Below are 22,853 nucleotides of genomic sequence, written 5' to 3'. Positions count from 1 at the left end.
TTTAACTATAACCTAGCTCCTTCCGCTTCCGTGCCTTTATCTCTTCTTGTCCTGATTTAAAAAAAAAAAAAATCCCCCTTCTAATAGCTAAAGATAGCTTCTTTTCCTTTCCTCCAACAATTTTACTTTCTAGCTGATGTCAATAATATCATTCTAGAAAGGTCAAGAGGTTAAAAATACAAACACATTTGCCATCTCCTTTCTTAGCATATAAATAACTGTTCTTTTAGAGCTATATTTTTTCCCATTTCATTTCCTCACCAATTACACCTTAGACTATTTTGCAACACCAACTTCTGCCAGCAGATGTTTCTGCTTTTATATGTTAGCTGTGATGGTGAACAAGATTAATTTGCACATCACCGAAGGTTTACACCTAGCTTCTGCAAAACAAAATGCTTAAGAAACAATTTGGAATCTGCACACAGAGCAGGCATTGTCCTCAAACTGATAGCTAATAACTGATTTTAATAAATCATTGATGAATACTAAAATTTCACAAATAGTTCCAAAACATGTGTTATCCTTATCCCTTTCACCTTACATATGATACACATACACAGATACATTCAAAAAGCAACTCTTCCCGGTGTAATCAACTTCCACATTCACCTGCTAATGCATATGAATACCAAGATACGCACTGGAATTCCTAGACAAGTACTTGTAAATCTTCAAAAAGAAGTTAGCATTAGAACTCAGTCAAACAAGGTGTGTAAACATCCTCTCTTCCTACCTGTATATCTGGGTAAGCAACAGGTTTCTGAAGAACTTAGTATGGCAACAAGTGGAAAACTGATTGTGAGGATTCCCAGCAGAATTCTGCAAGCTTTTCAACATTGAAAGCCTTCATGATAAAACCAAGAAATTTTATGCAACAGAATTGTCTTTTGCTATGTAATTTCATTTAAAGTCAGTATTCAACAGAGGCAAGTAACAGAAATTTAAAATGCACTTACGTATTGCTGCCAGCTGTGTCTATCATTGTTAACAGAAACACTATCTCTCTCAATGGCATAATCACTACCTGGTTTATGCACTTACTTACATTTTAACTACTAAATAAATTATTTGGTTATGCTTCAGCTACATAGGGCTATTCTGTAACAATGAGGAGTAGCAAGAAGTTCAGAATTACCATAATCATTCAAGAACCCTTATCATTTACTGGTCTGCCAGACTCTGAATATGGACAAGTTTTTCAGCAGAAACTCAGGTATCCAATCCTAGATGACAACAAAATAATCTAACTCTCATGCATACATCACCTTTAATATTCTTTTTTTTTTTCTGTAAGCCCCAGTGCATGAGGGTTTTTATTCATTTCCAAAATTCTGTTCTCTGAATTTTCATGTAACCTATGGGTGTCATCTTGTTTCTATGTCTTACGAAATTTTTTTTCAAAGCATGCAGCCTGATTTTTCAGGCAACCCAGGAACATGACAAGACATGAACGTGACAAGACATTAATATGACAAAACTGAATAAAGTTTATTTTTTTCTTTGTATTTTTAGAAAAAAAAATGTTTGGAAAAATGCAGAAAGTTTCAGACCAATCTTTATAGCACTGATTACAGGCTCTGATTTTATATAGAAATATTTGTGAGTTTATTTGAATTTTGCTTCTTTGCATGACCATGCCTACTGCAATACTTTTTAGTATCTCCAGAAAAAGAATAATAATAAACATTTTTGAGCTTTTTTTGTGTGAGAAGAAAAAGAAAAAATATTATATATATAAACATAAATCATAAATATTATGTAATTGCAAAAAAAATTCTTTTTCAATAAATATTTCCAAGTAAGTTTAGAGCAGAATCTGACATATGTTGTTGAAACACATGGTGTGCACGTATTCCAAAGAAACTCCATGGGAGGAAAGATGGGTTGAGAGAGGAGAAACAGCTGTCCTACAGCTCTACAGCTGTTCAGTGAGAGAGCTGGGACTACAGCTGAGATATCTCACGCTTCCATGTCCTACCAATAAGCCTCACCGCTTCTTTGAGATATTTTTGGGCTATACTGTTTTCCAATAAGCCAATTTGATTTTTACTATATATCTTTGTTGGGGTTTGTGCTCACAGTCATCTTCAATTACTACTGAGCTGTCCTAGCTCTCTGAAACCCAAGATATTTGGTAGCTGATCACACTGAGCTCTAAAGAAATTTAGGTTTGATCTGTACTACTTCCACTCCTTTATGTCTTGCTTTCCAGGATCTCATATCCGGGTGAGTTTTAGTGCTTACTTGGTTACTTAGATTGGTTTCCTTGGGGTTTAAAACTAAATATTCGCTGATGAAATCTTCTAAAATATTTAAAGGAAGCCAAAAATAAATGGAACTGAAGCCCCAAAAAAAAATAAAAATGCTGGAAGTCAAGCAATAAAGCATGTTGTATTCCTCCCAGCATCCCTCAGGCTCTTTGTTTATGGTACTGTCTTTCCAGTAATTTCCCTGTGCATTCAGTAGAAGCAAGATGCTGGTGTTTGAGTGGTACTTTCTTGTATAAATATTTCTTCTGCTGAGGGATTCAGACAGAATTTATCTGTGAAATCTGTAGTTCCCCTGCAGAACATAGCCTCCATGCAGTCATGCCTTATCTCCTCTGGAGGAGAAGTAGAAAACATCAAGTTTTATTGCAGCCTCGAGTTACATAATACTGTCTCCTGACTCTGAAAATAACTATAAACATCAAGACCAAAGATAAATTTACTGTATCCTCAAATTCCTCTTTGCTCTGAATGAAAGACTTTCAGAGGAATTCCAGAATGACCTTTGCCATGCAAGACAATTTATAAAGGTATAAAAGCAAATCCAGGAAGTGCTGTTTTATGAACTGTTTAAGTCCTGCGCAGTCACTTCAGCAACCAGGAGTTGCACAAAGCTCATTAAACAGTACTAATTTCAAGGGAGTTTTCTAACATGTCTGTAAGTCTGTTGTTATTTAGACCAAAAACATCAAATACTTTATTGTCTTATTTGCCTCTTGTTCAGCCAGTATGGGAGCAGTTCTGCCCACAGACTCATCCACTGACCACAGAGAGCTCTGACATCTACATATCAGACTAACTGAGATGACATTATAAAGGAAATTGGTCTACCTAAGATCTGACTCCCTTTGAGAGTTGTTTCTCCCTTTTGGTTGACCATTTGCTTATAGCTTTGTTACTTCAGGTACTTAATGTTAACAGTCTTTAACATAAGCCTCAAAGCACCACCTCTCACTTAATTCCCATTTTTACATCTTACATTTATCCTATTACCCCTGGAGCTGCCCACACTCCCTTTACACAAATCCTGTGCACAGTTGTCTAGGAAGTCCAAATAGGTAGACCCACGATACAATACAAATGCTGTCCTTTACCATCCCTGTAAAACAAAACCAGCCGTCATTTTGTGCTTTTTTCCTTGATGCAACTGCTGAAAATTTCAACATGTTAAAATTTACACAGCACTGACAATTCTTATTTCAAGCTGTTTCATGCCCGATAGTGTGTTTGATCTGGAGTACCAGAGATGTGGTGTACTTCATGCTTTGAAGTATGGAAACAAACCAGTTATTTCCAATTCTCCCTGTATGTAAGAGCAGGCAGGGCTGGATGTTGCCAGGAAGTGGGTATACCATCTGGATACCTTGAAATGACTGTAATATAATGAAGTATATTTCTTATTTGCTCACATTGGTGATTTCACCGTATCTGAAAACCTGTATTATTGTAATAATAACAGGTAAAATAGCCAAAATTAATCAAGTGATCACTTTAAACATGCACAGAGCCCTTAGCTATAGGTGCATCATTCGTCTGAAGCAGACAGGTTTTCCTTAGGTATTCACATAACAACCAGACATCCAAAAGAGCCAAGGGCACAGGATGCCTGACTGTGTCAGGCACAGCAAGGTTTCTAACAGAACAGCACCCCAACTGGTTCTGTTGCCTAGAAATTGTGTCTCTACTTTCTCACGTTACTTGAGATTGCTGTCATCCTCACATTTGCTCATCTCTTTGTTCCAATTTTCTATCACAGTAAGTCAAAGAGGTTATTTAGATACCTAACCACTCCTAAGCATCCAGAGACGAAACACTGAGCTTTCAGCCTGGGTTGATGCTTCCTAGACAGGAGGGGAGTGGGAAGGGAGCAGAAGGTTCTACAATTTGCAGATAATGTACACACTGGAGCATAATAGTTCACTCACAGCAGTTGCAACCTATTACCTCATGCTGCTGCCACATCTGAACACTAATCCTGCACACTAAAAATCCTCCTGTGTTTGCTAATGCCAATGTAGTAGCTTAGCTGCCTCCAAAAACAAATAAATAAAAAAAAAGATCAGTTGTTTGTAGTTATGTCCCAAAGTCGGAAAAAATAATATGTAAATATATAGGGTCAGTAACATTCATTTTCCCTTTGAACTTCAAGTATTTACAGATGGAATCTTAGAAACAAACACACCTAAATTTGTCTTCAATCCCTCAATACATTTTCAATACTGACATTTTTCAGCAACAAAGAACTCTTCGGGTAAATTTTGTCTCTGTGAATTCAAAGGGAAGGTGGGAACAACAGTAATAGATTTTAATTACTGTCTAGTGTCATTACATTCTTTCCTCCTATAATTAGGAACTAATGAGAAGTAGAACACATTCTGTCAAATGAACTGAGAAAAGAGCACTTCAAGTGGAATGAGTGGCCAAGGACCAAACAAAATCCAGCACTGTCAAGCGAAAGTCATGTCATATATAAAGAAATTTCATTTGCTTGGATGGCTGTGATGATTAATCTCATTTTGCAGGATTTTCATCAGCTGAGGGTGTCATTTCACGCAAACATAAACTAATTCCAATTCTCTTCTCCCTGCTCCCGCAGGAAATCAAGGTGTTTTACATCAGACATATTCACATACAGACACATACATTACTCTTTAAAAACAGGAGAAAGGAGAAAAAAAAAAAAAACAAAATGATAAAATCTCCTCCCATCCCCTGCCCTCCACACTGCTATGCAATGTAGTTGGGATTGATCCTCTGGAATGTAAATTGAAAACCAGGCTCACAGCTATCTGAATCCCAAAGATAATCTTATATAAATGGACTACAGTGCAAGCTTTGTTAGAATCTTAGTATTGTTTTACCTCATTACATAATCAAGCTATAATCACAGCTTAGGAATGGATATGTAGAATTGAGATGAAATCACTTAGTACAGTTGCTGTGCGGTGATAGCAATGACCATGAATCGTCCAATTTTTTATGTAATACCCAGACACAGTGAGTGCCAACAGTCAGGTAGAGAATGGCATCACTTCCAAGTGCTTCATGTCTCTTGCAAGCAAATACCTACAATGCCACGGCAGATTTACTTTCTTTCTTTGCCCTATGGGCTAAACATTCACTGTATTTTGTTCCACATCATGACTTCCCTATCACACAACAGTGGTATTTTGCTGCTAAACCTCAGAGGGAAGAGATAGTCAAGCATTTTTTAAAAGGAAGAGACAATTTTTTTTTTTTTAAACTGTGTGGCTCTTATGCAGTCTAAAAATGATTCAACAAAAGAACAAAAAACTGCGAAGGACAGAAACAATGAAAATGGCATTATGCTAAGGATGAGATCGAGAAGGTCTCATGGTCAGATACCTAGGTAAGAGTGTTCTGATTCTGCCTTTTCCTCAGACTTCTCATTTCTGGCTGTGGACACCAATAAATCTCATAAGTATCAGCTTATGATCAGCACTGTCATTAAATTTCTGTCCTGTCTTTATGAAAATTCTCATCTGTCCAATCATCAAATACTTTATCTGAAATTATTTTCCTGTGATACTATGCAAAAATATATTGCACTGGAGGACCTAATATCATCTCTTTATGTGATAAATTGCCAATTTTAGTACTCCTTCACTAGTATTGAACTAGACAGACTTAAGAACTTTTGGATCTGTTGGAAGAATAAAAAAAAAAACCACAAAAAAACCCAAGTCACTTAAGGTTTTATACAAGAGTATAATTTGAACAGGTTAAATCTGAATCCTCATTGTGTGTTTTTGAAAAAATGTTACATTTTCCTCATACCACTGTAACACTGCAAGACATCTCACTGAACTGCATTTTCAGGCTGACTCAGTACCCTCACCAAGACAGTAAATGCCAACAGAATTCCAAATATAGACCCTGTCAAGGCAAGGAAAGAGATGGGGATAAAAGGAAAATGAAGACGCATCAGGACAAACACACCAATCTTAAACCATTTACGTGATTTTTCATTCTGGATCAGAGCTGCACTATAGAATACAGTTCACAGTCTGACCCAGTCAGGCCTGCTGGTCTGATCTGGGAGAGAGAGGTCTGACCCTGGTCTCCCATTCTCCCCTTTTCCTACCTTTCTTGGAGGCAGTAATCTGCATCCAGCCACCGGTGAGCAAAGCATACACCAGAGCTCTGGTACCATCACCTGTTTTGAAGTGAAATAGAAGATGCTTTGTCCATATTTTACTTCTACCTTTTTTTTTTTTCTTTATTTCTCCACTTGTAGCAGTTTTTGAGTAACCCTGCTGTCCTTCAGTGTGCCAGAGGTGGAAGAAGAGCACTCAACGTGAAGGAAATTGGCTATTTTACAGGAAATGCCCTACAAGCTTACCAATGAGTTATTTATTATTACAGACTATCTCTATAAAAATGACATCAAGCCTGACTCTTCCTTAAAGAAGGATGCATTTAGGATCTTTTAGGTCCCATTTGCTACTATTCTTATAGTCACTGCTGGTCCAGTAGGTTGGTATTTTAAGAGTTAGAAAGAACTCCATCTGGATTCAATAGGGTTTGTGTACATAGCTCCAGCCCAGAAATGTAAGGCACTGAACTAATACACAGCAAAATGAAATAATGTCAGCTCTAGAAAAATAGCAGATGTTTTTCACATGTTCTAGAAATCTGAATATTGCCAACTGAGGCAATAAACCCTTTTGGTCTGGGATAATCTTATTTTGTGTGTGGGTACATCATTAAATAAACCAGTAACTGAATAAAGCCTTTCAGTTTTGTTAAAATATTTTAGACATTTTTACAACCTTTTTTTTTAATATGATTAATTCAGAGTGAGAGTTTACTTCAAGTACTGACAACAATAAATGTATGATAAAGCTCCTACCTTAAAGGAGATATTTATAGAAATCATGTTACTATTTCAATGGTATTTCCCTGTACCATAACTAAAAACAAGAAAACACATATTTTCCATTAAACTCCTATTCATCTGTTCATCCTTTAAAGAAAAAAAAAAACAGTGCTAGCTGTGATATCTGCCTAACAGAAAATGAGACTATTGTCCATGTTAACAGTAAAAGAGAGAGAACAAGAATGTATCTATTAGTTATTTATGAGGAAAAGATGATAAATTCTGCTGCCACAGTTGTTCTTCATTAACAATTTATGCAGTTTATACTCATTACTTGTAAAACAAAGGTGGTGTTACTTTTGTAATATTTCCATCCTACAAGTGTCAGTTTAGTTCTTACAAGTGCTCCTCTATTAACAGAGCCATACAAGTCAGTTATGCCATTTGAGTGTTTGTATTAACACTCATTGGGAGAGTAATCAGAAATTTGTAAGATTCAGTTTTCCACTGGCAGACTTGCAATCATTTACCATTTCTATTCTAAGATGACAGTGCCCTCCTGTGGCACAATTATTTTAATTTGCTTTTTCCCCAATGTATACTCCATCCAGAACGATGAACTGGGTAAGTTTTCCCACACATAAACAAGTCATTTATTTATGTACTTGTTCACATGAGATAATTTTGAGAAAAGGTTCCATTTCTATCTATATTTTCATATGGCTCTCTAAATAAGTCTTCAAAAAGTTCTTCCTCTTCTCTGTATGCTTTCTGTGTAAAACTAGCAGAGAAAAACCCATTTGAAATCTAGACAGCTGGTGCATGTCTGGGTCTCTATGAACCATGTGGCTGCTATTGGCTGTGCTAACAACATTGTGCCTATTAGTTACGGCATAAACAGTGACCTACATTCATCCTACTTGCTAATCATTTCGGCTCATACATTACTGTTCTCGTCTTTGTTTTCCTCAGCAGTTGCACAAATTCACTAGTAGAGGAGAACTTCACATTTTAAAAAGATGCCATGAAGACACTCAGTAGTATTTTTCTGCCAATTCTTGATTCATCATCAATATTATATCCTATATAATTGATTTTCTCCACTCTAAACATTATCAAAATTACTAAAAGGTACGCTGATTTCCACACTACTAAACACTAGTTAAAATATTTAAGGTAACCAAATACTCAAAGTAAACAATGTTCAGACTCTGGAATAGAACACATCCAGTTCCTGAGGGAGAAGAGCCCCATGAAGGTCCCTGGCACCATGGCCTCAGCCTGAGGTGAGGCGCTCATGTGCTGTATACTTTCAACACACAGAGAAATTCTGGACGTTTCAGGTAGTAAAATTTGAGAAGAACACAGCCACCTCTACCATCACTCTGTTTCTCCTGTGCCTTTCAGACTGCTGCACAACTTAGTAAGAAACAGAGACGCAAGAGCTAGTCAGAACAAAGTCTTCTTATAAACTCGCAAAAAACTTATGTCTATGGACATGCACCTATGCGCATATTGGTTGTTTTCCAAAACTTCTAACTTAGTCATGAAAGATTTCCACAGAGATGCCAACACACAAAAACACCAGCCCTTTACCTAATTTAATTTCCCTGTTCAAATCTCCATATATTTAACAGAAATGAAACATTGAATTTTTTCCACTCCAAAACTATCTGTGACAATAAACTCAAATGACACACACAAATAACCTGACCACGTGGCCAACACTAATTTTTGAAGCTCTTCTGCAGTTATTTTAATAATTTAAATCTAGCAGTGTTTGAAACAACAGAAAACAGATTCTTATAATAGTAAGTGTGAGACAACCTCAGCTATTAAGTGTTGCTACCTGAACTATAATTAAGACACCAATTTCCTGTGATGTTAGAAAGCTGTTCTTTTCTCTAGCATTTCTCTAGCTTCCAAATCACTTCCAAGTACAAATTAAAGGCTTGTTTCCTCAGTATCTTACACTTTGCACAGTCACTTAAACATGCATAAAGAAAGCACTAATGGGTATAATTTCCCATTCACTTCTCACAGGTATAAATGATTCCACAACCAGGAAGCAACAAAGGATCACACCCCCTGTGCTGATTAAATCGGTTAAGCGCAGTGTGCCTTCCCCCTGGCTGTGCTTCCTGGCACGACTAATTCCCTCTATTGAACCTTTGGGATTTAGGCTAGGACGAATGCGCAGATGGTTTCTCAAAGCAGGAATTCACTTCCCCTACTGTCTAACAGAGCTGGAATCCCTGTATACAAATTCCTGCCTCACACAAGTTTATAGTAGGAGGAGCTTCCCAGTTTCCAAAGTTCACATAGACTGCTTCGAGTCTGTGTAAATTAGAACGGCACAGGATTGTTAGAAATAAAACCTTTTCTAAGAGCTTACACTAAGGTCATGATCACTGGATACCGATGGTATGCATCTCCTTTCCAAAACATCTCTACAAGTCACTTCAGGCCCATACACTTCCTCTGTGTGCAGCAGGGATTACTGCCACCAAGAGAAATTATTCCGAGTAGCAGTAGGAAGATGTTATGGCTCAAGTCAGAACCTTGCCCCATGTCTTATCATCTTCCAAACATCATTCGGAGGAACATGTATTTAGTAGAAAACACGATATGAATATTTATATGTGAGAATAAATATGACCCGGACAGCATTTTCCTGAGGGACTGCATTCTGATTTAAATATGTCACTGAAGAAACTGATTAATTTGTTATCGTATCTTCAGATACAGACAACTAGGTCTATCTACCTATATATATCCAAACATAGATGCATACAGAATATAAATATATATATATATATATATATACACACACACACACAGAAAGAGAGATGAGGTCTAAATATTTTAAGGATGACTTACTATGCTCTTCAATGTAATAACATAATTTTCTCCAGGGAAATCTTGTATTTCTTTAAAAACTGAAAATTATCTAGGTATTATTTTCTAAACACATGTAATAGTCTTTAGTACCTTAGAATGGGCAGCAGGACTTTAAAGTCTCTGGTGAAAGGCTAATGAACCCGAAAATCTTTTCATTAGGATGCCAAATGTCAAGTACTTAAGTATGTTGTCTTACAAAGATACTGCCAGGTTGCATTATCATTCATTTCCAGAAAAATACAAAAGTATATTAGCTCTCCAGAAAACAATCTGGTAGTCTGAGAAGCTTTCTTGCTGCTGTAGATTATATTGGATAAACAAGAAGCAAAGCTCAGGGAAAGAGGATGAAGTAATAATGAAAAGATTATCAATTTGCCAAGTGAGGGCTAACAAATGACACTGTGCTAAGGACCAAGTCTGGCCACTTTTTACTAAAATAATGTCTTAGTTTGACAGCTCCACACAGGCATCACACCAGGAGTGAAAAATCACCTCAGACACAGAGATAATCTGAAAACAACACAGTATTTAAGCTGGTCCCAGCTGAAGAACAGAGAAGACCATGAATAGAGTCAGAAAAAAACAAATGTAGATAAAAACAGGGCTGGGGCAAGATACCGTCATGAAAGCTGCGATTAAAGTAAAGTACTGTCAAATCCATGTTCCACAGAGGATTTAGTGCATTTTAAATTTTGGATGTGTGTGTTATGACAACTGATACTAGGTCTCAAATTGCACATCTTCAGTCCTGCATTAATTTGTATGCTCAGAGTACTTATGTAAAATCTTAGGCTTGCTGTTACATCATTCCAACATCATTTATGTAAACTAGGCAATACCAGCAAGATGCTTCTCTGGAGCATCCCACCACTTAGTCCTGTTTTCCTTAATGTTTTTTTTTCTTTACAACTGTTCATATTACTTCAAGCATAGAAAAGATATTAAATACTGTACAGAATTATTGGCTTGCCTTGCTTGTCACTTCCTAATTTATACATGTTATTCTTACTCTCACCTTGAAAAAAAATCATCAGTACATCTCATCTCCCATAATCCCAAACAAGCAAGGTAAGAAATAATCAAAACACCTCTCTGTGGTATTAACATTACTCCATCTTTAATAAGCTTTTCTAAAATAGTGGAATTTACTCCACAACTCAACCAGCAGGCTCTCAGATAAGAAAGTAATATGCAATCCAAAAGCATTTATGCATCTTCGAATAATTCTTCAGAGTGGTCATCTCCACACTGCCTGGCAAGTTATAGATGACACTGAAGTTTTTAATTCCTCTGATTTAACCTCTCCATTAGGAGAAACCTTAAAGCCCATGTAAATATGTGGTCTCTTATTTACTTGAGCTTTCAGTAAAATGTTTCCAGTTTAACAAGGCATGATAAATAAGGTCTGCCAGAACAATTCTGTGGACTTCGTTTATAAACATCAGGAGCTGATATAGTGTTTCCTATGGATATCATTCTAAAATATTTTGGGGTTTTTTTTTTTGTTTTGTTTTTTTTACACACATATACATTAGGAAATAAAGTCTTTGCGCATAAACGGAGGTGAAATAACATTTCTGAGGGTTTAAAAAAATCTAGAACAATTACATCACTTTTTAATTTTTGGAACATGCTAGCAGATATATACCATTTCTAAACAGATTCGGTTACTAAGTCCAGTATTAAAAAAAAAAAAAAATAAAAAAATAAAAAAACCCAAAAACACCAAAAACCACCACCAAAAAAAAAAAACCACAGCAGGAATTGTGTTTAATTGCACATAAAACACTTCCACCTGGAGTGTCTCCAGCTTGCACAGCAAATACTGTGTCAGGAAACAGGACACTGACGTTACTCTATGGAAACAGATTGTGCTCTGAAGTGCATCTTTGAGATGCCAGAGAATTCAAAGTTATGTTTCACTGCTGCTGAACCGACCCAGGTCTTTACAAATTAGTTAACGTTTTAAAAGCTCTCATGCATTACATTTTAAACAAAACATTTTTATTTTAAAACAAGGCATAAAACACCGTAAAAATATTATTTTAGTAGCTTACTATACAAAAAATACTCCTTGCCTTAAAGTCCAAACAAGTCTCCATGGAGACAAGATAATCACCACCAAGCTTTCTAGAATAAAAACATGATATAACAATGCATGTAGAAACAATCTATAAAATAGAAGGACTGAGACTATTCTCTCTATATGCAGATATACCTATACTGATGTGTCACCCGCTCCACCATTTGGCTTGGTCTGTATAGGCTGTTATTGAACAAGGACGATGCATGAAATTTTTGCAGCATGCCTTGGTCTAGGTCATCTGGATTCATCTGTTTGTTTTCTCAGCACAAGCACTGAGTTTTGGATTTGACTCTAATACCTGTAAGAAAGTGCTGGCTTGAGTATTAGATTCTGATATTTTCTATTCTTTTAAAAAAAAAAAAAGATCCTACAATGCAAGAGCACTAGACCTACCAGAACAGTTGGGCAGAAAGATCTGTCCAAGTACAGGACAAAAAAAAATGCAGAGAAAGTAGCTACCTAGGGTCTGATACATCTTTTCACCTACTCCAAAAGCATCTGTAGCAGTTGCAGCTTCAGATTAAGAAGCAATAACAGATAGAAAACATCTGATTTTTAAATTTCAATTCTAAGCTGATCTTTTGTACCTTTTTCTGTTTTCATCTATGTTCAGGTTTATATTTCACCTCGTTCTTCTGTTAATTTTTTGTCTCATTCAAGTAATACAACAACACTGAGCATGAAAACAACTGTCTCCTTAGAAATGTTTGCACGGAAGTAACAGAGCTACTGCTTGAAGTAATCGCTACCATAGTACAGCAGGAAAAACAAAAACAAACAAACAAAAAACCCAATGCTATTAAAAACATATATAAAGGTCAATGAATAAAAATTTCTGAAAATTGACAAAACAGTCACTTCTCAGGAACTTAACACATGATCCAGAAAGATGAAAAGTGAGTCATACTGGCCTTTTCATGGCTTCAGTTTTACAGTGATTCTGAGCAGTGACTATTTCTTGGTTTTGAGTTTTGTTGGAATATAAAGGACATATACATATAATGCAAACTTATCTGTCAATAGTAAGTGTATAATCACACTGTAGTTTTAAAATTGGTTGCTCATACTCAGCCATATCTCCTTGTAAACCACACATATAATTTGGTTTTTAAGTTTTTGGTTTAATTATAACATCATATAATTAAATTAAAACCAGTTAATCCCTGGGATATGGACATTCACACTGAAAAAAAAATGTAACAAAGAAGCACCAGCTGAAAAATAATCTCTGATGTTTCTTCTGTGACCAGGTTCAAAGGGATTATTCTGAGGGAAATGAAAATTTTAATTATGCCTGAAAACAGAGAACTCAATGTTAACTAAAGGTACTGATCTAAGCAGAATACACATTAGCCACAGAGTCTCTTTGATAGTGCTGTAAACCTATCTCTGTAAATTTGCAAATCCTATTCTGTTTCAGTTTGAGACTTCTCTGGACTGCATTTCACTGAATTGCAATGAAGTCTTTTTTAGCCTTAGGTTCTGTAGTTCTTTTGCAATCAAGATTTCCCAGGAGTGCTGTAATCTGGAGTAAAGATGAGAACTAGGTTTTTTTTTAGTTCAGAAAAAAAAAATACATCAAAAGCTGAAGCTTTGCTGTACTCCTGAATCTAGATGGATTTTACTTAACAGTTTGAGAGGGCAAAAACCTGGAAAAGAATCACAAAACTACTGAATGGGTATGATGTGTTAAGCACACCAGAGTAACATACAGCCTGGCTTTTTTGGGGCACTTAAGAGATGTGGGTTGAAATCCTTTTAGAGGAGATAGTAGAACAGACCTGCAGGAAAAAAAAAAAATTAATAATTAATTACTGGCACAGCCTTGCCCTGAAGAACAGTTGAGGACATGAATAATTTTGAAAGTACATCTGAAAGCATGCATTGCTTGAGAGCACAGCTGAGGGCATGCTAACAGGGACAGCACAGCAACTGGAGGTTTGCTGGACCCCCATCGCTCAACTCAGTTGCTCTAAGAGGACTACACCAGGCATTTTTAAGTTAGGAGAAATTACTCGGGTAAAAAGAAGCCTGCTGTGCTATGCAAGGGAGATTAACCTTAAAATCCTGAAGTACAAGTCACCTGAGTGAACCTGCAAGACTGCTTACTTCCATAGTGTAGAAGATGCTCCAGTTCTTTACCAGTGTTGAAGAAGAGGTATGCATGTATTAGCCATCAGTATATCTGGTGAATCAGTTGAACACATATGCGCTAGACAGAGAATAGGAAAACTCTAGCTATTATAAAGAAATTCTATGTTGGGTTTTTAACATATTACTGTATCTCAGTATGCTTTTGTTTTACAGGAGACTATGTGGTCATGTCTGTATACTTCAACCTGAGCAGGAGAATGGGTTACTTCACTATTCAGACCTATATTCCCTGCACACTTATTGTTGTGTTGTCCTGGGTCTCCTTCTGGATTAATAAGGATGCAGTTCCAGCCAGAACATCACTGGGTGAGTTGTTTTTTTCATCCTGCTTTTTTTCAAGTTACGATGTTTAATTGACACCTCTACGTTATCACCAGTTGGTAAATGTAAGAGGAGAGAGAGATTCACGTGAGCTGTCCTCATACACAGTGATTTCCAAGGAATAACACAGCCTAAGCCATATTTGCATCTCTTCCTTTTTACTGTGTCAGATCCTAACTCTGAGTATTGTAGTTTGCCTACAATCAAAACTCTCGCATCTTTACTGATGACAGCAGTAATTTTATAAACATCAAGAGCAATGGAAACATGTCTGGATTAAAGGCATGGATGCATTATTTTCATTTGCTCTACTTCCAAATCACAGTGGCTAGCAATACAAATGAAACAAACACCAAGAAGGAATCAATCTTGCTGGCTGGCTGTGTGCCCTAGTGGTAAGAAGGGGAGAATACAGTACCCGGACTTCTGCTTCAGGGACCAACTATCAAACGTAGCCTTCGGGCCACAAAATCAACTGAATTTGTTGGTAAAATCCTATACATAAAAGTGTGACAAGCAGTTAATCATAATTAGCAATCTCTACACATTTAGCAACTGTTCCACAAACCTGCTAAAAGAGACCAAATTTACCTTGCTTGTGCAAAGCAGCTGTAGTTGTAACAATTAGTGAAGTAGAAACATTCAGCTAAAGAAAGTTAAACACATTTTCTACTTCTGCATTAAATCCACACAAGTGAGAATCATTTTAGCGGACCAGGGGCTCCCATGACAGAAGGTTTTAAGCTTTTTACTACCTTTTTCACATCCTCTCTGAAAAGAGGTTATAAAATCTGCAGATACACAAAACAGACCGGTCCCTCTGTAGAGAATTAGTCTATTTGTACCACTGAGGATGTGAAAATCAGTGCTGTGAAATCTGCCATATAAAATGTGATGGATTTTAACTGTTGTGATACTTTTTCTATGTTCTTAACAGCATAGCACAGGGAATAATGTTCTGAAAGAAGGGATGGTGAGGCACGTCACAGTATTTCTCAGTTATATACTGCAGTCTATATCAAGGCCAGAAAAGATACCGCTCCAGCACAGAGAGAAATCAGACCTCACAATTGTGTTACAAGTATAAGGAGCCCTGAGAGACTCTCCCTTCCAGATTTATATGCAATAAATTACTTAAATAATGAGCAGCAGATAATTTACACGGGGCTACAGTCTTTTGCATGCAACTAGAATACATTTAGGCAGCTGAAAGGAAAAACTTTTGTTTCTTTATATAGCACACAGATCTACACATTTTGTCCTGAAGTTCCTGCTGGATGACATGCTTTTAAGAATTTTCATGAATTTCTGCCTCTTACTGACACTGGTATCCTTACTCTGCAACTGAGGGTATATATGCAAAATAAGTAAAACCTATCCCAACAGCACAAAAAGTTTGAGATTGGTCTCAAGGTTACTTTGAAGAATGGAGTAAAGCAATTTTTATTCTCTACCATGATTTTCTCACTCTGACACAAGTTGTCTTCTCTCCAGTTCTGTTTAAGGATTTGAGCACACAAACCCTAAAAATTAATTTCTCAATTGAAAATAAAGAAGTAAACTGAAGTTTACTGAGAAGTAAACTACAGAACTAAAACACTAAATTCAATTTCTTAGAATCAGAATCCATTTTACCAAAGCATTCTGCAAAGCAGCACTTGCAGCGACCACGCAAAAAAATGTCTCATATCCTGTGTTAATCCTTGAAGCTCTCATTGAATCCACATTTAATTGCTGGGATGTGCCATTTAATATCTTTGCTGTATGTTTGAACTCCAGACATATATCAAAACCAGTCAGAGAACTGGCAAAATCAGTTTGTTACTTTATGTAATAATATTTCTGCTGTTTTCTGTCTATCTACCAGGTATTACAACAGTCCTGACAATGACCACGTTAAGTACAATTGCTCGTAAATCTCTTCCCAAAGTCTCCTATGTGACAGCAATGGATCTTTTTGTGTCAGTCTGCTTTATTTTTGTTTTCTCTGCACTGGTAGAATATGGAACTTTGCACTACTTTGTCAGCAACAGAAAGCCAAGCAAGGATAAAGACAAAAAGAAGAAAAATCCAGTATGTATCTTTTTGCCAGAAAGATCTAAAATTCAATTAGGTTTTCTGAGAGACTACGTAATTATAACATATATAATTAAATTATAACAATCTTTATGCTTGTACTTTCTTTTCAGACTCTGCTATTACATATATGCTTTTCCTTTGTATTAACAGGAATGCAAGCATTCACCTTGAAAATGAAAAGCTCATATATGACAGTTTCTGGATGGTAGAGAAATTCATTTCTTAGAATAAGGATCCTTTTAACCAAAGTGTTCCGCAAATCATAACTATCACCAGAACCATTACGTTATAGAGTTCTTGCTGTGAGCTTTGTGGAAGAACTGTCAGTTTCTCTGTCTTAGCTTTAGTAACATTCTCTGCCATTAACTTATGTCCGTATTATTGACATGACTCTGTTTTTCTTATTATTAGGACTACAGTTAAACTTTCATATTCAAACTATAGTGTGCTTTTTCTAATTTCCCCTTAAGCATCTGTTCCATTTTCATTGTTTCCTTATCTTCTTTTTCTTGTATTTCTTACCTCCTTTGTCTAATTCTCTCCCTTAGAAAGTGATTTGGCTAGCAGTTTACAATGTTATATGGATGCATGCTACAGAATTAAAAAAAAATGTATAAAATAAGCACAATTAAAAGAATTCGGGAAATACTCTCTGTAGGGGTTTGGGGTTTTGTCCAGATAGGGAAATATCTTGTTACTTATTTTGTCTAGGATGGATTTCTCCTTGCTTTTTGCAAGTGAGCTGAGAAGTGTGTTGTCTAGAATCTCTGAGGTAGAAAGAATTAGTTCAAAATCCTAGAGGGAAAAGTAGCCTTATCATCTAGAAAAAAAAAAAAAATCTGTAAACAATGTGAAGAACAAGTGTTTTATATTAATAGAGAATATCTTTAAATCCATTTCAGGCATCTAGGAAAAAGTGAAGTCACTTGGATTTGCTCTGCTAAAATCTCCTAGGACTTGTGAAAACATGTTCTTTTAGTTGTAATATACAGTACAAAAATAATATAGAAAAAATAGTAAATAAAAAAACTTTTATTACACATTATTGCTATAATTCCAAATATAAAAGCTATTGAGAAGTAAACTCTGAAAAGAAAAATAAAACAGAGGTACTCTGTGGCAGATAAACAGTCAGAACAGTATCTATAAGACAGTAGAGAAAGAATTCTTATCTAACTTTTGGTATGCTAAAGCTGGATTTGATCAGAGGTCTCTTCTTGTCAAAAGAAAGATGCACTTCCAGAGGGTGAGGCCTCATGGCGTGTCTTAGGCTGAACTAAAAGGCTGTCTGTGTGCACGTGTGTCTTTTACAGTCAATTAAAAGGAGCAAAGATTTAACTACCTCAAATTTATTTGTCTCACTTTAAGATATCCATATAAGAGTAAATTACTTGTTCTTTATCCTCTGGGAGTATGAAAAAATCTAAATGGAGTTTGATATCTTATGTCCTTAGCCCAGATGTAGTTACAAGTCAGTGACAAGTCAAAGATGTGGGGGTTTTATATTGCGGATACTTGTTTAAATTGCTATTATCCCAACCCTTCTGTAAATTTAGTTCTTTTTGACTTACTATGTTTTAGAAACATATTTTAATTTACATTATTTTTTTCTCTTTCTTTCTTTCCTTTCTTTAATTTAACACAAAACCCTCTGACTCTTTTCTGTCTACAAAATGAAAGCTTCTTCGGATGTTTTCCTTCAAGGTATAATGTTTTTTGGAATGGAAATTCACTGCATGCGACTGCTGAATTTAACTATTAGAGCTTATATGAAATTGGTGTTTTGTTAGGGTTTTTTTTTAATAAGACATCTAAGCATTCTACTCAAGGTAACTTCCTAATTAAGTAGAATGGTTACGTATTTCTAAACAATTTGTAGAGTTGATTCAGCAGCCCAAATACTGATTCACTAAGGTTCTGAACTTATCTAAGTTCAAGTGTGACCAACATTATTGGATCACATGAATTAAGAGTTTAATGTTAAAAGATCTCTGCTCCTCTCTTTCTCAATTTGCCATGGGATCCAATAGCACCAGCTACACCAGAAACCTGCAATACACCCTTTTAGAACTCAACTCTGACCCTGCCTTTTTAACCTTTTTGATTTCACTCCAAATTATAAAACCAAATATGTTCTGATGTTGACCTGAACAAAATGCAACGTCAATTACTTAAATGCTGTTCCTTATTAAAAAAAAAAAAAAAGAAAAAAAAAATCAGAGTTTTGAAAGGGTTTGGTGCATATATATTTTAATGCTGTCACTGGATCAACACAGTCTTCGCAAATATATCTAGTTATGTTCCACATCTAAACCTTATCTTCATTCAGAAAAGCAGAGATTTCATTTTTTAAAAAAGGGAAAAAAACCTACATAAAATATAAGCCAAGAAATGTACATACTTATGAAATTGCATTGTTATTTTGCCATAATAACGATCAGCAAGAAATTTCAATGCCTGTCATCCTAGTGTTTGTCAACTGCTCAAATGTGTTGTAAAGGCTTAATTTGCTCAATTCATTCCAAATATATATGGATACATATACACATAGCTACTACATAAAATTTGGAACATGTTGAGCTTTTTAGTTGGTGAACATTAATAGATAGTGAACTGCATATATTCAAGCAATTGGAGAGTCTTGGAGATTCTCCTAACTCTATGCAAAAAACCCAGTTTTTGCCTTTTTTCCTGTGTATATATTTGTTCCTGTCTCAACATGAACCAGCCCTATATTAAAACCTTGCATTTCCAATTGATTATTTCAATTCCTTCCATGTGCAGTGCACAAATTGCCTTCAGATACCAGTTATGTAAAATATAAAACAGAAAAAAAAAAAATATCAGTTACACTCCTGAACACTTCTTTTAACCTCTAATGTCTACTTAATTTGGCTTTAAAGCTAATTGTCCACAGCTGTTAACTTCATATTGATTTGTGCTGCTTTCCTGTAAAGTATATGACGCAACTGATTTTAACAAGTTCACAGTAATATTACCATTAGAACTCCTCAGCAATTTCCCATGCAAAACCATCATTCACATGTTGACCATTAGTTTCTATCTTCCTGTTGGTCTGGTGATAATAACAGCATCTCTTACTCCTGCCATTTTTTTTTTTTTTTTTTTTTTTGCCACTCCACCTTAGGCACCTACAATTGACATCCGGCCTCGATCAGCTACTATTCAAATGAACAATGCTACACACCTCCAAGAAAGGGATGAAGAATATGGGTATGAGTGTCTTGACGGCAAGGACTGTGCCAGTTTTTTTTGCTGCTTTGAGGATTGTCGAACAGGAGCATGGAGGCATGGAAGAATACATATCCGCATTGCCAAAATGGACTCCTACGCCCGCATCTTCTTCCCAACTGCCTTCTGTTTGTTTAACCTGGTGTATTGGGTATCATATCTCTACCTTTAAAAGCAGAAGGAAATCAGTGATATGAGCCTTACTCACTGAATTTCTTAGAGAGAAGGTTTCCTAAGTCCACTTGAAGTATTTATGACGCGCTTTATAGTGGTCTGAATTCTTTAGTGCCATAACCCGGCAAATATCAATCATACCATTTGTGCAAAAACTCCCATCAAACTATTGTGAATTAGATGTGCATTCAACATGCCGAAATAATTTGAAATAAAAAACATAAGAACAGGTAACATACAGCTATACCTGCTGGAATAGAGAGTAAAAGAGCAAAGAGAACAAGGGGAGCACGGCAACATCCCTTACTAGATGGTACTGCTATCTCAAACATGAGTGAGAGAGAGGAGAATTCCCAGGTAAAGTGCTGTACAGTTTGTTAACATTGGCTATAATTATGATATAGCTTTATTCTCTGTGGGCTTTTCTTTTTGGAAGAGTCATCTCTCACTTGGAATAGGTATTATTAAGCTAGGAAAGTAACTTCTACTCCCACCAATATAAAAATAGACCTCTCTCTTCACCATCCCTTTAAGAGCAAATGTACAATGCTGTAAATATTTCAATACCTTGTAGTACATAAAATTCTAGTGCATGCATATTTTGGGGGGCAAAATAAATGAAACAAAGGTACCATAAAGTTTTGTCTTTTATTTTGTGTCTCTGGACGTGCTATTGTAATTGAGATGTGGACTTTTTTTTTTTTTCCTTGAAAAATTACCCCTTCCCCTCATGCATGGAAGCACTTTCATGTAAGACATTAGAGAAGCCTTAAGGATTCAAATAAATAACATGTAGACAAATCTGTATGGCCAATATAATAGCTCATAAAGTATACTGTATGTCTCCGCTGCAGTTGTAGCCTTCATTTTCCATTGATAATGTCACTATATTTCAACCGAATTTAGAGTAATTATACATTGCAAGATCAGCTTCTGAATTTAATCCATGTGCTTCTATTGTTCTTTTCCCATACTGAGCTCTTTTTTCCTTATAAAAGTGTTTGTGTTTGGTTTTTTTTTTTTGTTGGTTTTGTTTTTTTTTTTTTTTAATTCTTTAATCCAGTCTAGGAAATAGCTTTTATTCTAGACATTATTTTTACATAAAAGCTTCAAGTTAATTTTAAAACATTAGCCTTTGTATTATATATACACACACAATTCTCTGCCCATTCATGTCCTTGATCAGCAATAGTTGTTGTCAGTGCTGCTTTACACTCGGCGAGTACCTTTACTGAAACAAACCTGTACCATGGCTAGCACACAGTTTATAGATAGCCTTGAAAATACAAGGGAACAAAGGGTGTCTTGGCTACTAAATCACATGTACGCAGTTTATGTGTATTTAAAACCTTCAACCCACCTGGGTGAATCTTGAAAACCACTTATCCACTGGTTTTCAGAACCTTTATGATGTCCAATTATGCAACCTTAAGCACATGTAAATATGTCTGACCTTTTTTTTAATTGTCTAAGATGTAAAATGTCACCTCCAGAAAAGTGAGCTTGCAGATTGAAAAAGGAGGTATGTAACTTGTCATTACAGAATAATTAATAGCTAAAATGGAGGAAAATGAAAGTTTTCCAATGTTTGTATAGTTTTGGAAATAAAAATATATAAAATAGGAAAAACTCTTGATCATCTATTGCTCCTTGTCCAATGTATTTGAAAACATTTTAATAAAGGAATTGCACACACCAGTGGGACTTTTTTCAATAAAACTGCTGCACTCCATTCCAGTTCTCTTGTGCTTAGTTTGTTTTAAGTATGCTTCATAGGCTAGACTGCTTGACTAGCTTGATTCATCAACTGCCAAAATATAAGTGATTATAATCCTCACAATCCCCTGCATTGTTCCACTCTGTAGTCAAATAACTCACCCACATAAAACTTTCAATGATGGAGACTAAATCTTTAAAAAAATTTAAAAAAAAAAAAAAATCACTAAATTGGAAGTTTCTTAATGAAAAGAAATAAACTTTTCTTAATCTAACTAAAGTAGAGAGTGTTCCATATTCGATTTTTACCTGGATCTTTTCCCTGCTACCAAATAGCTTTTATATAGATCATTATGAATCTCAGCCCAAACCAGCTCTTTGACTCCCTTATTCTAAGTGCATTTCATTTCAATTAACATTTAGATTTTTTTTTTTTTTTTTTTGGTCAAGGTCTGTGAAATTAAGGATTCGGTGACAGGAAGTACTTTACCATAGTTAAGTCATCAGCTTACATATGCCTATAGAAAGACACTGAAGAATTGGATGCAATAACAAGGAATAAACAATTGGATCCCTTCTTTGTGCAAGCTGGCCTTCTCCTTCTAGCAAGGGAGGAGTTTAGAGATTGATATACCTCCATCTCAATAACGCAAACCACACGAAGTGGAAAAACATGCCTCATCTGCAGCTAACGAGTTGAGTGAACTTCTCTTACCATATATCACTACACAAGTAAAAGGAAATAAGCTCTTAATCCGTCATTACCCCACACCTCAGCTCCTGCCACACTCATTTAGGTGATTTGTCATTTCCTCCTGGGGAAAATGGATGACATTCAAAAGGATAGTTCATGGAGAAACATGTAATTCCCAGTGAGAAAATGACACTAAAGCACTATCTAGTGCTAACTAAACAAATAGTACAGTGTTCCTCTGAATACAGATTATCTTAGCTATTCAGCACAGAATCAAAAGATGACCTTTGAATTGTAAAGCCAGACTGGCACCACAGCAAACAAAACAGCAAATGAAATAGCATTTGGGCATGATAAGGATTATTA

General features: G+C 35.8%; 1 protein-coding gene across 2 annotated transcripts in view; it reads left to right on the top strand.

Moving 5' to 3' along the window:
- GABRG2 (gamma-aminobutyric acid type A receptor subunit gamma2) overlaps positions 1-21,809 on the top strand; it is a 69,767-nt gene extending 47,958 nt beyond the window's left edge. Inside the window, exons 7-10 of one of the 2 annotated variants that reach the window (XM_086758860.1) lie at positions 14,405-14,557; positions 16,440-16,645; positions 18,332-18,355; positions 19,800-21,809. In XM_086758860.1, coding sequence (XP_086614986.1) covers positions 14,405-14,557; positions 16,440-16,645; positions 18,332-18,355; positions 19,800-20,075 — 659 coding nt within the window. In that variant the 3' untranslated portion in view covers positions 20,076-21,809. The remainder of the gene's footprint in view (positions 1-14,404; positions 14,558-16,439; positions 16,646-18,331; positions 18,356-19,799) is intronic. The other variant, XM_086758861.1, reaches the window with a different exon arrangement.
- The last annotated feature ends 1,044 nt before the right edge of the window (positions 21,810-22,853 follow it).

This window comes from Chlamydotis macqueenii, chromosome 14 (assembly GCF_036417535.1).
Source record: "Chlamydotis macqueenii isolate bChlMac1 chromosome 14, bChlMac1.mat, whole genome shotgun sequence".
NCBI lineage: Eukaryota > Metazoa > Chordata > Aves > Otidiformes > Otididae > Chlamydotis > Chlamydotis macqueenii.
Note: the sequence above shows the minus strand (reverse complement) of the source record. Positions and strands in the feature narration are given on the sequence as shown.